Source organism: Schistocerca americana, chromosome 5, assembly GCF_021461395.2.
Source record: "Schistocerca americana isolate TAMUIC-IGC-003095 chromosome 5, iqSchAmer2.1, whole genome shotgun sequence".
NCBI lineage: Eukaryota > Metazoa > Arthropoda > Insecta > Orthoptera > Acrididae > Schistocerca > Schistocerca americana.
In genome coordinates, this window is record NC_060123.1 from 252,390,407 (window position 1) to 252,404,188 (window position 13,782).

At 38.0% G+C, this 13,782-nt stretch overlaps 1 protein-coding gene across 1 annotated transcript in view; it reads left to right on the top strand.

Annotated features, from left to right (window-relative positions):
* LOC124615531 overlaps positions 1 to 13,782 on the top strand; it is a 167,819-nt gene that overhangs the window by 131,649 nt on the left and 22,388 nt on the right. The window contains exons 3-6 of the mRNA XM_047143493.1: positions 4,472 to 4,652; positions 8,165 to 8,219; positions 10,672 to 10,891; positions 11,769 to 11,922. Of these exons, the coding sequence (XP_046999449.1) occupies positions 4,472 to 4,652; positions 8,165 to 8,219; positions 10,672 to 10,891; positions 11,769 to 11,922 (610 nt within the window). The remainder of the gene's footprint in view (positions 1 to 4,471; positions 4,653 to 8,164; positions 8,220 to 10,671; positions 10,892 to 11,768; positions 11,923 to 13,782) is intronic.

Here is a 13,782-nt window from a genome sequence, read left to right on the forward strand (position 1 = left end):
GGACAAGACCACAGTTGTCACCAGTAGTGTTGTAGGTAGGTACAATGTGACCAGCAGACTGAACACAACTTTATCCCGCAGAAGTATTAACAACTTGAACACAGTATTTAAGTAACATCTAGCAGGAATGAATTAAATACAGAGCATAATCATGCAGCCGCCAGTTTGTCTGCGTTCTGCAGTACGGGTGTCAAGAAGCTCTAGCAATACACATAGAGAACTGAAGCTGAGCATAGCTCAGCTAACCTTAAATAGACTGGGGCCCGTGGCGAACTCTGATGGTGACCCCTCTCTCTCTCTCTCTCTCTCTCTCTCTCTCTCTCTCTCTCTCTCTCTCTCACACACACACACACACACACACACACACACACACACACACACACACACAAAAGTCTGAGGCACCCGTGCAGCCTTTTGAAGTATGTGCATGCAGTCACTGTGTGCAGGAATAAGGCAAAAACAGTTTGGAATATTATTAAAAAAGATGCAAACAAAAATGGTGACCATAATGAAATTTGGTCCTCAGGAAAAAAAAGTCTTGCAAAGGTGGCAACACTTGCAAATTATTGGCCTTCAGATTCAATGATTACTTCCTCCCAGTGGCAGAAAATGCTGCACTCCAAAGTAAACAACCACATAAAAGATGCAAGATTTACTTGTGCGAACACAGCATGCATCAACAACACACATTAGTGTATCAAATACAACCCCAAAGGATTCATCAGTGTGCTAAAAGTAATAATTCTACTCACTGTGAGGGTGTTTTTAGCAAAATATTGAAGTTTTGTGCAGAATTGATAGGACTGTCCTTAAGCTGCCATTGTAATCAATTGATGTCTTATGTTACATTTCCTGACATATTCAAATATGCTGTTGTAAAACGTGTCCGTAGACCTGAAGATAAGCAAATCACCTCTAATTATGGATGCAATTCTCTCACCATAATCTTTTCAAAAGTGTTTGAGAAAGTGGCCTACAATACAGCACTAATTCATATAATAGAGGTGAACTTGTCAAATGACCTCTCAGTTTGGTTTTTGTAAAGGATTCTCCACAGAAAAAACAATGCAAGAAATCACAAATGGTGTGCTGCCAGAGCTAAACAAGAGGTATTATCATGACGGTATGTTTTGTGATGTTACCAAAGTCTTTGTGTTGTGTTTTTTCTTCAGTCGGAAGACTGGTTTGATGCAGCTCTCCATGCTACTCTGTCATGTGCAAGCCTCTTCATCTCTGCAACTTACATCCTTTTGAAACTGCTTACTGTATTCATCTCTCTGTCTCCCTCTATGATTTTTATCCCTCACACTTAACCCCAATACTACATTGGTGATCCCTTGATGACTCAGAATGTATCCTATCATTCAAATCCCTTCTTTTAGTCAAGTCGTGCCACAAATTTCTTTCCTCTGCAGTTCTATTCAGTACCTCCTCATTAGTTACATGATTTGTATGGATCACAAAATTCTGCTTGGCAAGCTTAAGTATTATGGCATTAATGGCATGGAAGGGGTGTTAATTTCAAAAGAGAAAGCAGACAGTCTCATTTACAGTGTCACAAATGTGAAAGTGACCTCAAATCTGTGGAAATGTAACATGTGGGGTCTCAAAAGGATTGATTCTGTGCTCGCTCTTGTTTTTAACAAACATAATGATCATCCAATGACTTTAAATGCCATTTCAAAAACTGTAATATTTGCTCATGACACAAGCTTACTAACAGAGGGTCCAAACACAACGTTTGGAGACACAGTACAGATGTTAGCCAAATGGGCCTACAAGTTGTTCACAGATTACACTTTAAGACTTAATCTCTCAAATACTGAGATAATGTGATCTCAAAGAAGCAATAGTTACATGTTAGCACCAGAAACAGATTTCAACAGTTGTGCACTAAATGAAACACACTGTGTGAAATTCCTTGTGGTCCATGTGGAAAAACAAGTTCTAATTAGATCAACAAATAGATAAACAACTCAATAAGAGCACTGGAGTATGTTTTGCTCTTAGAAGTATCTTTTGCTGTACTGACCTGAAGACAAAATTGCAGACTTGTTTTTCTATTTTCACTACAGTTCCTGTTATCTTACGGAATTACCTTATGGGGCAGGTTACCTACAATAAATAATGTGGTTATTCAATAGATGTGACTAGTAAGAATACTGTGTAAAAAAATATGATATCATTCATTTTTCTGTCTCAGTTGCCCATTTTTTAAATTGTATGACTAGTTCTGGTCACACATGATCATCTTCAGATCTATGTAATTGTGTAAGTAATCCATAGAGGTTACATTACAGAGCTACATAAACTACAAAAATTTTTAATAGCAACACAATTGCTGAATTATCTCATGACAGATGTGTCAGCTATAATGAATATTGTATGAGGTAGATAGCTGCAAATATTGCAAAGATCTCTTTAATGATTTTGGAATTCTTTCACTCACTTCCCAGTACATTTCCCATTACTGATTTTTGTTACTGACCATAAAAATCAGTTTCAATAACATTGCAAGACTGAAAAATTATTTTGATATGGACTTTTCCTCATTGTCAAGTATTCAGGGTGGAGTTATATACTGTAGCATTGTGAATTCCTACCATTTCAAAAGAAAATTACAAGCATACCTCTCCTACCACACCCTCTCTGTGCAGTATCCTTTCTTTTGTGACTGCAAGTTACAGAGGAGAATTTTTTGAAGTTTTGAAGATAGGAGATGAGGTACTGGTGGAAATAAAGCTATGAGGGTGAGTTTTGAGGCATGCTCACGTAGCTGAATTGTTAGAGCACTTACCTGTGAAAGGCAAAGGTTCTGAGTTTGAGTCCTGGTCCAGCACACAATTTTCAGCTGCCAGGAAGTTTCATATCACCACACATTCCACTACTGTAGAGTAAAAATTCACTATGGAAACAATTCCCCCAACTGTGGCTAAGTCATGTCCCCACAGTATACAGGGTGTCCATAAAGTCCCTCTACAACTTCAAAATTTTATTACAATGGCAGTTGTTGAAGTATTTTAACAAAATTTCTTTTATTGTAATCACTGTTTACTAAAGTTTTTATATATACTAAAATTTCGTGTTTCAGATACTTGATGGATGGATGGAACTGAACCTCTATAAAATGGCAACTCCTCAATAGAAGGCACAATGTGTGTCCTGGTTTATTGAGACAAAATTGGATGTTCAGACTCAATGAAACTTCAGAATGAAGTATGGGAGAGATCCACCATCACACCCTTCAGTCCGTGCATGGCACAAAAAATTTATGGAGACAGGGACAGTGTTGGATAAAGGGAGGAGCAGGCAACCAAGAACATCCGAGGAAAACATCGTAATGCCATTGCCACCATTGATGATGCTATGCTATAGCGAACATGGCAAGTAATCGAGTACCATCTTGATGTGCTTGATGCAACTAAAGGCGCCCATACAGAAGTCTACTAAATACTGTCAAAAAAACTTTTATAAACACTGATTACAACAAAAGAAATGTTGTTAAAATATTTCAATAACTGCCGTTGTAATAAAATTTGGAAGTTGCAAAGGGACTTTATGGACACCCTGTACTTTCTCCCAGGAGTGCTACTCACATGAGTTACACAAGAGAACTCCTTTGAAATTTGGAAGGTAGAAGATGAGGTACTGGTGGAAAGTAAAGCTGTGAGGATGGATCGTGAGTCATGCTTGGGTAGCTCAGTTGCACTAGCCTGCGAAAGGCAAGGGTCGTGGGTTGGGAGTCCCATTCAGGTACAAAGATTTAGTAGATTTAATCTGCTAGAAAGTTTCATACTTCATCGATCACTCTTTCTACAAAGTATTTGAATAGCTAGATTCAAGAATTGAAAAGTTCTTTTAGCTACATGGCAAGAAGCTGTGTTAATCGTAAAGCTTCATAGCCTGTAAAAATGTATTATAAACAGGAATCCTATGTTTACTGATGTGCATACCCATTTCCTTTGAAAAATGCCATTGAAATTAAGTAAGTATTAAACTTAGCATTAAGCAATATAGTGATAATTTATTGTCCACAAAATATACAGATTAAGTTCCTGTCATTTGCTTGTTTTTTTTTTATTTATTTATTTATTTTTTTTTTTTATGCTTACCTTGAATCAATCCACATCTCTTTGGTTGTCCTTCTTGGTGTCAATGAAGGTTAATGAAAGAATAATTTAAGTCTTATTTGTTTCTGTTTATGACCAGATCAAACTTATTCAGAAAGTGAGGTAAAAAGGGGAGAAAGAACTTCATTCCACTAATTTTCTGTAAAATTGCCATGGCAGGCAATACATTTCTATACTGTCACAGTGTTTGTCCAAACATTAGTTCTATTACCGTGTCAGTATGTTGATGTTTAAGTGGAAGAAGCTTCATAAAGCTTGGTGCTCTGCTAAGAATCGTTATTGGTGGTGAAAATCTTATAATTTTCTAGTGCCATTATGACACAGATCTAATGTCCCAACAGGACAGCGGCACAGTGCCTCCGAGTTCTGCGGGTGGCTGGAAGTGGGGCAGCTGGCGCATTCCGAGTGAGTACCTGCCGCTGCTGGTGGGGGCGGTGTGCGGCGGTGCGCTCCTCCTGCTCGTCCTCATCGCCCTCATTGTCTGGCGCTGCTGTGTTATGCCACGACGAGACAAGGCCTATTGTGAGTACCAATATCTGCTTCCTGCATTGCACTGCTTTACTCACTATGATGCTTACCACAGCACTGAGAGAGGTCAATTCAGGTTTGTATAAAGTACACACAGTGTTGTTGTGCACAATCGAGTACTCACCTGTATTGGTTGGCACGAAGCTCACTACAGGCTTCTCACTTGAACTACAGTTGCTTCTGATGCCCTGGTAGTCAGCAGAAAGGTGTATCTTCAGATCAGAGATGTCAGTGGCACATAATTAAAAGAAATTGTTTGGAAGGTCCTCTAAAATAACTACTTGCATGGATAAGTATGCAGTTCCAGAAAGACACTGTAATAAAACACATTATGTTAGCCAATCAGGTCCTTTGACTTTTCAGATTAGATTAGATACACTGTCCAGTCCAAAGACCTGCAATGAGGAAATCCTCAAGACATGGAATATATCAGAAAATATTGGCTATGTAATACAAAAGAACGGGTTTGGCAGTGCTCCTTCCACAGATCGTAAATGATAACGCCCTTAAGTATGTGAAAAAAGTTTTATACTTCCTTTAATTTCTAAAGTGCATAAGATTATTCCATGGCTATTTTAGCAAAGAAAGAGGGGCGGGGGAGGGAGAGAGAGAGAGATAGAGATAGATTTGTAAGTTTTGCATACACAGATCACATTACTGCTGTAAAGCTTTGCCAGAGTCATATATTAGAGAACATTCTAGCAATTTTGTGCCCTCAGAAGACAACAGACACTATTTCCCCACTGTCATCTGAGAACTGGTTCATAATTTACTATGAAAGAAGAAAAGGTGTAAAAATACACAACTTCCATATGATGGCCAGCGGAAACCAGTCATTAGTTACAAAAACTGATGCATTGTCCTATATAGTAGCAGACAAAAAAGTTAGTGACACAACTACATCCAAACAGTAAATCAAAAATTTCAGTTCATAATAAAGATAAACTGCACTTTTCACACAGAGTGATGTGCTTAGAATCACATGCAAGCACTGCAGAAAAGTATATATTAGTCAGTAATGCAGAGTTGTCAGTTCAAGTTATCTGAATGTGAGAGAATCTGGAGACTCAAAAAGAATGATTCAACCTCTGCTGACCATCTTTCAACAGAAAACAACTCTTGTGATGCAGAATGTGGATTTTTATATTATGTTAAGAAAAGCGGAAAGATCATCCTGCCGATAGTAGTTAGTGACCAAACTTAATTTCCTTTTTCCCCTCTGTTTAAAAGTTTTAATTAGAAATGCTAGATTAAAATTGTAAATTCAACTTTATTTTTCATCATTTGTGAAATGTACATCAAAACATAGTTTCCCTTTTCAGTTAACGTAACTAATTCTGTGTTACGTAAAAAAAAAAAAAAAAAAAAAAAAAAAAAATTGTAATACTTTCATATGGAAACACTCTACATGGGGCAGATGTGGACTCTGACCACAATGTATTGGTTATGAACTGTAGATTAAAACTGAAGAAACTGCAAAAAGGTGGGAATTTAAGGAGATGGGACCTGGATAAAATGACTAAACCAAAGGTTGCACAGAGTTTCAGGGAGAGCATAAGGGAATAATTGACAGGAATGGGGGAAAGAAGTACAGTAGAAGAAGAATGCTTAGCTCTGAAGGGTGAAGTAGTGAAGGCAGCAGAGGATCAAGTAGGTAAAAAGACGAAAGCTAGTCGAAATCCTTAGGTAACAGAAGAAATATTGAATTTGATTGATGAAAGGAGAAAATATAAAAATGCAGTAAATGAAGCAGGCAAAAAGGAATACAAATGTCTCAAAAATGAGATCGACAGGAAGTGCAAAATGGCTAAGCAGGGATGGCTAGAGGTCAAATGTAAGGATGTAGAGGCTTGTCTCACTAGGGGTAAGATAGATACTGCCTACAGGAAAATTAAAGAGACCTTTGGAGAGAAGAAAACCACTTGTATGAATATCAAGAGCTTTGACGGAAACTTAGTTCTAAGAAAGAAGGGAAAGCAGAAAGGTGGAAGGAGTATATAGAGGGTCTATACAAGGGCGATGTTCTTGAGGACAATGTTATTATTTATGCAGAAGATACAAAAAATTTCCATACCTGTGTCAGACACACATCATTTATCTATTTTTTTGATAATCAGTTGTCGCTGATTAGTGGTCTAAGAAATCAGAAGCTGGTTTGTGACTAAATAAATATAATTTTGCAGATCAGTAGGAAGTGTTTTCTAATTGTTATTGTTGACGCGTTCTGCCAAGAACCAGTGAAAAATTCAGTTAATATTCTAAAGCATTTTTATTATACAGACATTTATTTACAGTCACTACACCTGCAATCGTATGCAAATGGAATGGAAGAGGGAGCTGATACTGGTGCACTAATCCCTCCGCAGCATACTGGGCTGTGTACAAGTGTCAATGGATTTGTCAACATGTGTCTACTAGTCACTGAATAATGCTCTGTGCCCATAAGTCTTCTGATACACACACACACACACACACACACACACACACACACACACACACAGAGAGAGAGAGAGAGAGAGAGAGAGAGAGAGAGAGAGAGAGAGAGAGAGAGAAAATAATCTTTACAGCTACATTGTGCACAAAGCTAGAACTGCAACAGTACTGCAAGCTGATTCAGAATTGTAGTACCAGCATTGCTTACTCAGTTGGCACAATCTAGCTGTAAAGGTAGGTATGTGTGTGTGTGTGTGTGTGTGTGTGTGTGTGTGTGTGTGTGCATGCCCCACCCATTGTAGCTTGTAAAAGGATTCTTCCAAAAGAGAGTGAAGGTTTCAGTCTTATTTATGTGCCTGTTGAGGAGTCAACTATTTGGTGAGCTGTTATCTTTACTTCTAAATTATCGTGTTTTTATATTATGAAAAGTATAGTAGCTTTTCACCATATAGTGGAGATGATGAGTTGCAGATAGGCACAATCAAAAAGACTGTCGGAAAGTGGTCTCTCGGCCAACAAGGCTTTTGTTGAAAATATGCAACATAAACACATACACTCGCACAAATGCAACTCGCACACACATGGCCAGCTGAAGCCAGAGGACTTCCCATTGTTTGTCTTTCAGTATAACCAAAAATCTGTTTTCTCAAATACAAAATATTCTCGTGTACTCATAAGTTCAGTGTTCTGTACCACTACCACTGTTGATTTCCTTCTAGGTGAGTTCTGTAGCAGAGAGAGAGAAGATTATTTCCCATGTATTTCTGTGTATTCCAACTTTAATGTAGCATGGTGCTTCAATTCTTTTTTGCTTTATAAATAACTGTTTAGATAATATCTGAAAATTTTATCTTAACTTCTGTGAGTATAATTAGAAATTACTGATTGGTTTTTTTATTATTATTTTCTAATTTGTATTCTTGATTTCTCTTTATGGTGCTTAATGATACAGACATAATGATGAATTAAATATTTTGACACATTCTACATCCATGTGTTATGACACAAAAATTGATCTATGGAATATGTATCCCAGTGAACAAATATAATAAACAAATTTCTTTTGTTATTAGGTGCAAGAGAAGAGATGGCAGCAAGACAAAGAAGTGGTGTACCTGTTATGCCAAGGTAATATACACATCCATTGCATGGTGGTTCTCTCTCTCTCTCTCTCTCTCTCTCTCTCTCTCTCTCTGTTTCTCTTTTCAGTGATTTTGTCTGTATTATCTGACAGTATAGTTTTTAAATTGAGATTTTGATTTTTCCCACAACCATTTTATAAATATTTTATCTTGCAGATATTCTCATGGACATTAATCCTAGTCATTAACATGATTACACATCATTTTGTAGTTCATAAAATACTCTAATTTTACAAAGTAGGAAAAAATACATCTAGCTTAAGTAAGTCTTGCTATCCCCATGGCACCATATAACCACTTCATTTTAAAAAGTGTCCAGACTCATAAGTGCAGCAGAACATAATTACTTATTTGTTGATGATGCAAGTTTTATTGTAAAGTTAGTTCATCAGCTGAGATAATTTAAAATGATAATTTGTGAAAATTGTTAATAGTCTTCCAGGCTACATTGACCAACAGAAAGGGTCAATTTGCTCAGTTGTTTGTTTAAGAAATCATGTAGCGTGCCAGCACAGCATATAGGCTAGTATGTTTTGGATGGTAGATATTTATTACAACATGAATTGGAGAAATTATTTTGTGGACTTGTAGAATGAATAGGTTTTGCTGTAGAATGATTTGTGATTTGGGTATGGAAACTGGTTAGCTTATATATTATTTCACCCACTGATGGTTTGTAGCAAAAAAGGAAATTTGATAATGGAAAAAATTATAAGAAATTATTTATGGGATTCAGAGATATGCATTTCAGGTATCTGTTTAAACAGTTATGTGCAGTAGTCTCACACTTCTTATGTTCTGTGATGAAATTTATCAGTAGTGCCTACTATTCTGAGAATGATGGTGATGTTACGAAATAGATTCAGTGATAATAATTCACAAATAGATACAACAAAGAATAGTGTATGCAATTTTTAATACTATGATTACGTATTATGCTTAGAAAGGAGTGTAGTTCATTGCTAAAGCCCATTAATAATCACTCCAGGGAAATAAAAAAAAGTCTGTCAGATAATTTAAACATGTTTAAACATAATACAAATAGTATTTTTTGTAATAACTCCTTCTGCATCCACAGATGAGTTATCAAACAGAAATATTTAGTAGTAACCAGCAAATAATTATGTACAGGAGTTGGGCAAAGTTATAGGGACACTTTGGTACAAACACCTTATTTCTAAGGTGTGTTTTCTGATTTATCTTTTGTACAGTTACATCTTACCCTTCTTTGGAAGTGTCCTGAACTGCCATTATATCTATGATCACAGTTGCACTGTTTCACTCTAAGCTCATTTTATATGAGGACTTCCAATGAGGGCAACTTGTATTGACACTTACTGTTACATCTGTCACACATCTAGTACGACAATATCAGCTCCCCCCAGACTACAACGTGGCTATAGTTCCATGGTGATACAGCTTTATTCATTGTCCTCCATGGCAATATTTCATAGTGCTTGGCAGTGTGGAAGGTTTCTGCCCCCTCCCTGCTGCAATTCATAGCCATTAAAGCCATTCTTGTCTCTTATATAAAGACTACTGGCACAAAAGTGACTGCTGAAATTACTGTATGTGTCTGCAGAACACAGGTTAATGTCTGCTGAACAAAGAAAATAATAATCATAGAGTGGCTTTGAGAAGAAAGAAGAAGAGCAGCAGCTACCTCCCTCATTTTTTAAACCAAGTGAATGCAAAAGGAGGCTTCAGTGCTGCAAGAGAACAGAACATGGACAACCAACTGGTGTAAACATGTAACATCATCTGACAAATTTTCTTTCATATTGTTGCCTATCACAAAAGGTGAAAAGTACCAGGGAAGTGTAAGATAAAAATCTCTTCTTTACACTACAAAGCACACTTGATATCCTCTAATAGGTTGTGCATATAGTGGTTTTCAGTGAGTTTCATGGTCTCACTGAAAGCAAAATTAAGTGAAACAGTTCAATGCCATAAAGTTTACTCAGTAGCTTGGACATTGTTCTCAGAAGGGGGTTACACCATCTAAGATTACAGTACCCCACTTGTGTAGCTACAGTTGCCCAAGATTGTTTTGATATGGATGGAATAACACACTGTCTCTCATCTTCTGAGAGGCTGGAATTTAATATTGTGAAGCGACTGTGATCTGAATTGGAAATACACTTAAGAGCCCATTATACTCCTTGAGCATCTCTCAAATTATGGGAACAGTTTCTTTAAGGAAAATAATATAAAACTCCACTGACTGCCGTATTCAATGCTTATAAGTCTGTCATCACAAGGATCCTGCCAAATGTGCCCCTACACAATGTTATGTCGGTGTTTGCATCATCCTCGTCTGCTCTGACACTGTTTGAATTACTTTTCTACAAATGAAGTTAATAACTAATAAACTAGTCCTTATATTGCATTCTCTGCTTTCAAACACATGTTTCAGTTGTTATGTTTTCTGATTGCAGCCACTCTGCTGTGTACGCAGCCCCAAAAAGTGGGCAGTGGGCATACAGCAGCCGTCTGGTAGTACCTGCAAACCCTGCTGCAGCAGCAGCAGTGGCTCCTATTGTCACTGGCTCCCACTGGTTCTACAACAGCAGGGTGCTCAGTCCTAACAACCTTGAACGACTAGACCCCTGTCCCTTGCCAAGATCTGTCAGCTGTATGCAGGACCAAAACCAAGTCGTAAGTATGGTTCTCTCAACAAAGTTACTCTCCACATTTTAAATAGGAATTAGGAATATCTGTTCATATGTCTGTTGTAACTTTCAGAAAGGGAAGTTGCTTTGTGATGTAGAAAGCTTGTTTATTCCTAACAGCTGCAGGTCATAAATTTTGGAAGTTCATTATATTGTTACGTACTGTTTAACTGTATTTAATATTATGGGCTGTATGAGAGACAACGCCAATGCGACATCACAAAAACTGCCCAATAAAATAACTAAAATAGTAAATGTAGGAGGGGTGGGATGTACATCAGTCAGAATCTAAGTTAAGACATTTCATTCATCTCAAAATTTGGTTATGGATGATCTAGTCCACTCCCCTCCCCCCCCCCCCCCTCCCCCCCCCCCCACCTCCCCCACTTCCATGACATTCCCTCCTGTCTCCCACAATGAAGAATCAACCTGTGGCTTCAGAACATTAGGTTTTATTTATGCGTTATGTTGTATACTTCTGTTGGCTGCACAAGATGTGCCTCCCAAAGATAAGAATTGGCAAAAAAATTTTCCTTTGTATGGATTCATCAAAGATAACCCTTGATAGAGCAGTGTACAGATTAGGATAATAAAATAATAAGTGATAGATGAAATATTGAGGAAAAAGCTGTGTGACTGTTTTTATATATCAAAAAATGAATATTCTGCTTTCAGGTTTAGTGCAAAATAAATTACTGGAAGATATATTAAAGCAAGAAGTGGAACTCCAAGTTTTTGGCTTTGAATGTAACACAGATGTTTCATTGCAGAAGGATTCACATTAAAATAGATATTTTTTGTAATTTTTTAAATAATGTTTCACTTGTTATCATATGCTATAAGAAGTCTGGTCAATGTTTCAGCCTCAGAGTTGTGCAGACAAGAGGCGCAGACCAATAAGCCAACCAATCAGGTTTGGTCCTTGTGATGTTGCAACTGGTGGAGAACCGAGGGGAAACCATTTGCCAGAAATTTCAGAGTTCAATGCACACAGTAGCCAATATGCCTCGAGCAGCAGTGAGTATCATTATGACAAACAAGTAATTTTGTATTAGTAAACTATTTGCATATTACTAACATAATGTTATTCTCTAATTTCCTTGAGCTTTTCTGAACAGAAAAAAGCTTCTTATCACTAATTCATAAAATAATTACACATGTGAGGGTAGACTCTGTCTGACAGACCATTACTTACCAGATATAAGAGGCTTGGTGTTGTTCACTCTCTCTCTCTCTCTCTCTCTCTCTCTCTCTCTCTCTCTCTCTCTCATGTGTATACATGTGTGGGTGTCAGAAGAACTTTTTCCATCAACTTAGTTATTATCCTTTTGTATGTATTTTTCTCACTAGACTTAATACTGTACTAAGCTTAGTTCATAAGAAATATGTTAATTTTGGATAAGAACTGTATTATTAACTTTTTAATAAGTTATCAAGGGAAAAGAATGTTTGGACTTAATTTTATTCATAATTAATGATAGATCTATCACTGAAAGTTTGCTCCTATGTGTGGAAGGAAATGCAAGAGTTTCAGCATTCAAAATGGAAATAAATTCTGGAAACTCAGGCTTTTTCAAATGAACTTTTACGGATTAAGCAGTTTCCTTATTTTTAATTTACATGGAAGAAGGCCTATAGGTCTGCTCAATTCCTACAACTTTGTACAGACAGTGCACTTTCTAACAAGAAAACAGGGAAGGGTAACATTCCTACACTGTTGATATTCCTACCTGGAGTTTTCATTGTATTAAACAGTAACAATTAACTTAGGTGTTCACTGCCATATAGTGATACAATAAACCCAACACTGATGGAAACTTGGCAGAGTGATGTTCCAAGATGGCAAATGAAAGATTTAATGTACAACACACCTCCAAATATCACTGAAGAAAAAAAAAAGTATTTTGTTCAACCAAATGTAATACTTTTCTACAAACCTGCTTCACTTTCTTTCATAGCTCTTTCCCACAAAAAAAAAAAGTCACGTGCAATACCAAGGACCTACCTCTCTAAGTAACCCGTGGTATAAGGATATCAAATAGAAGAAAATGGTATATGACACTCACAGAAAAGTTGCAGTAGTTCATAACAAAATGATGAAGAACATCATCATAAAGCCAAAATTATACAAGAAAAAAATTTCAACTTTATAATCATTTGTGAAACACTGTCAAGGCAAAAAAAGGGTGCTCAAGATATTACGTCCCTAGTGTGGAAAACTCGATGTATTACTGGTTCACTAGGCATATGCAAAATACACTCCTGGAAATGGAAAAAAGAACACATTGACACCGGTGTGTCAGACCCACCATACTTGCTCCGGACACTGCGAGAGGGCTGTACAAGCAATGATCACACGCACGGCACAGTGGACACACCAGGAACTGCGGTGTTGGCCGTCGAATGGCGCTAGCTGCGCAGCATTTGTGCGCAGCCACCGTCAGTGTCAGCCAGTTTGCCGTGGCATACGGAGCTCCATCGCAGTCTTTGACACTGGTAGCATGCCGCGACAGCGTGGATGTGAACCGTATGTGCAGTTGACGGACTTTGAGCGAGGGCGTATAGTGGGCATGCGGGAGGCCGGGTGGACGTACCGCCGAATTGCTCAACACGTGGGGCGTGAGGTCTCCACAGTGCATCGATGTTGTCGCCAGTGGTCGGCGGAAGGTGCACGTGCCCGTCGACCTGGGACCAGACCGCAGCGACGCACGGATGCACGCCAAGACCGTAGGATCCTATGCAGTGCCGTAGGGGACCGCACCGCCACTTCCCAGCAAATTAGGGACACTGTTGCTCCTGGGGTATCGGCGAGGACCATTCGCAACCGTCTCCATGAAGCTGGGCTACGGTCCCGCACACCGTTAGGCCGTCTTCCGC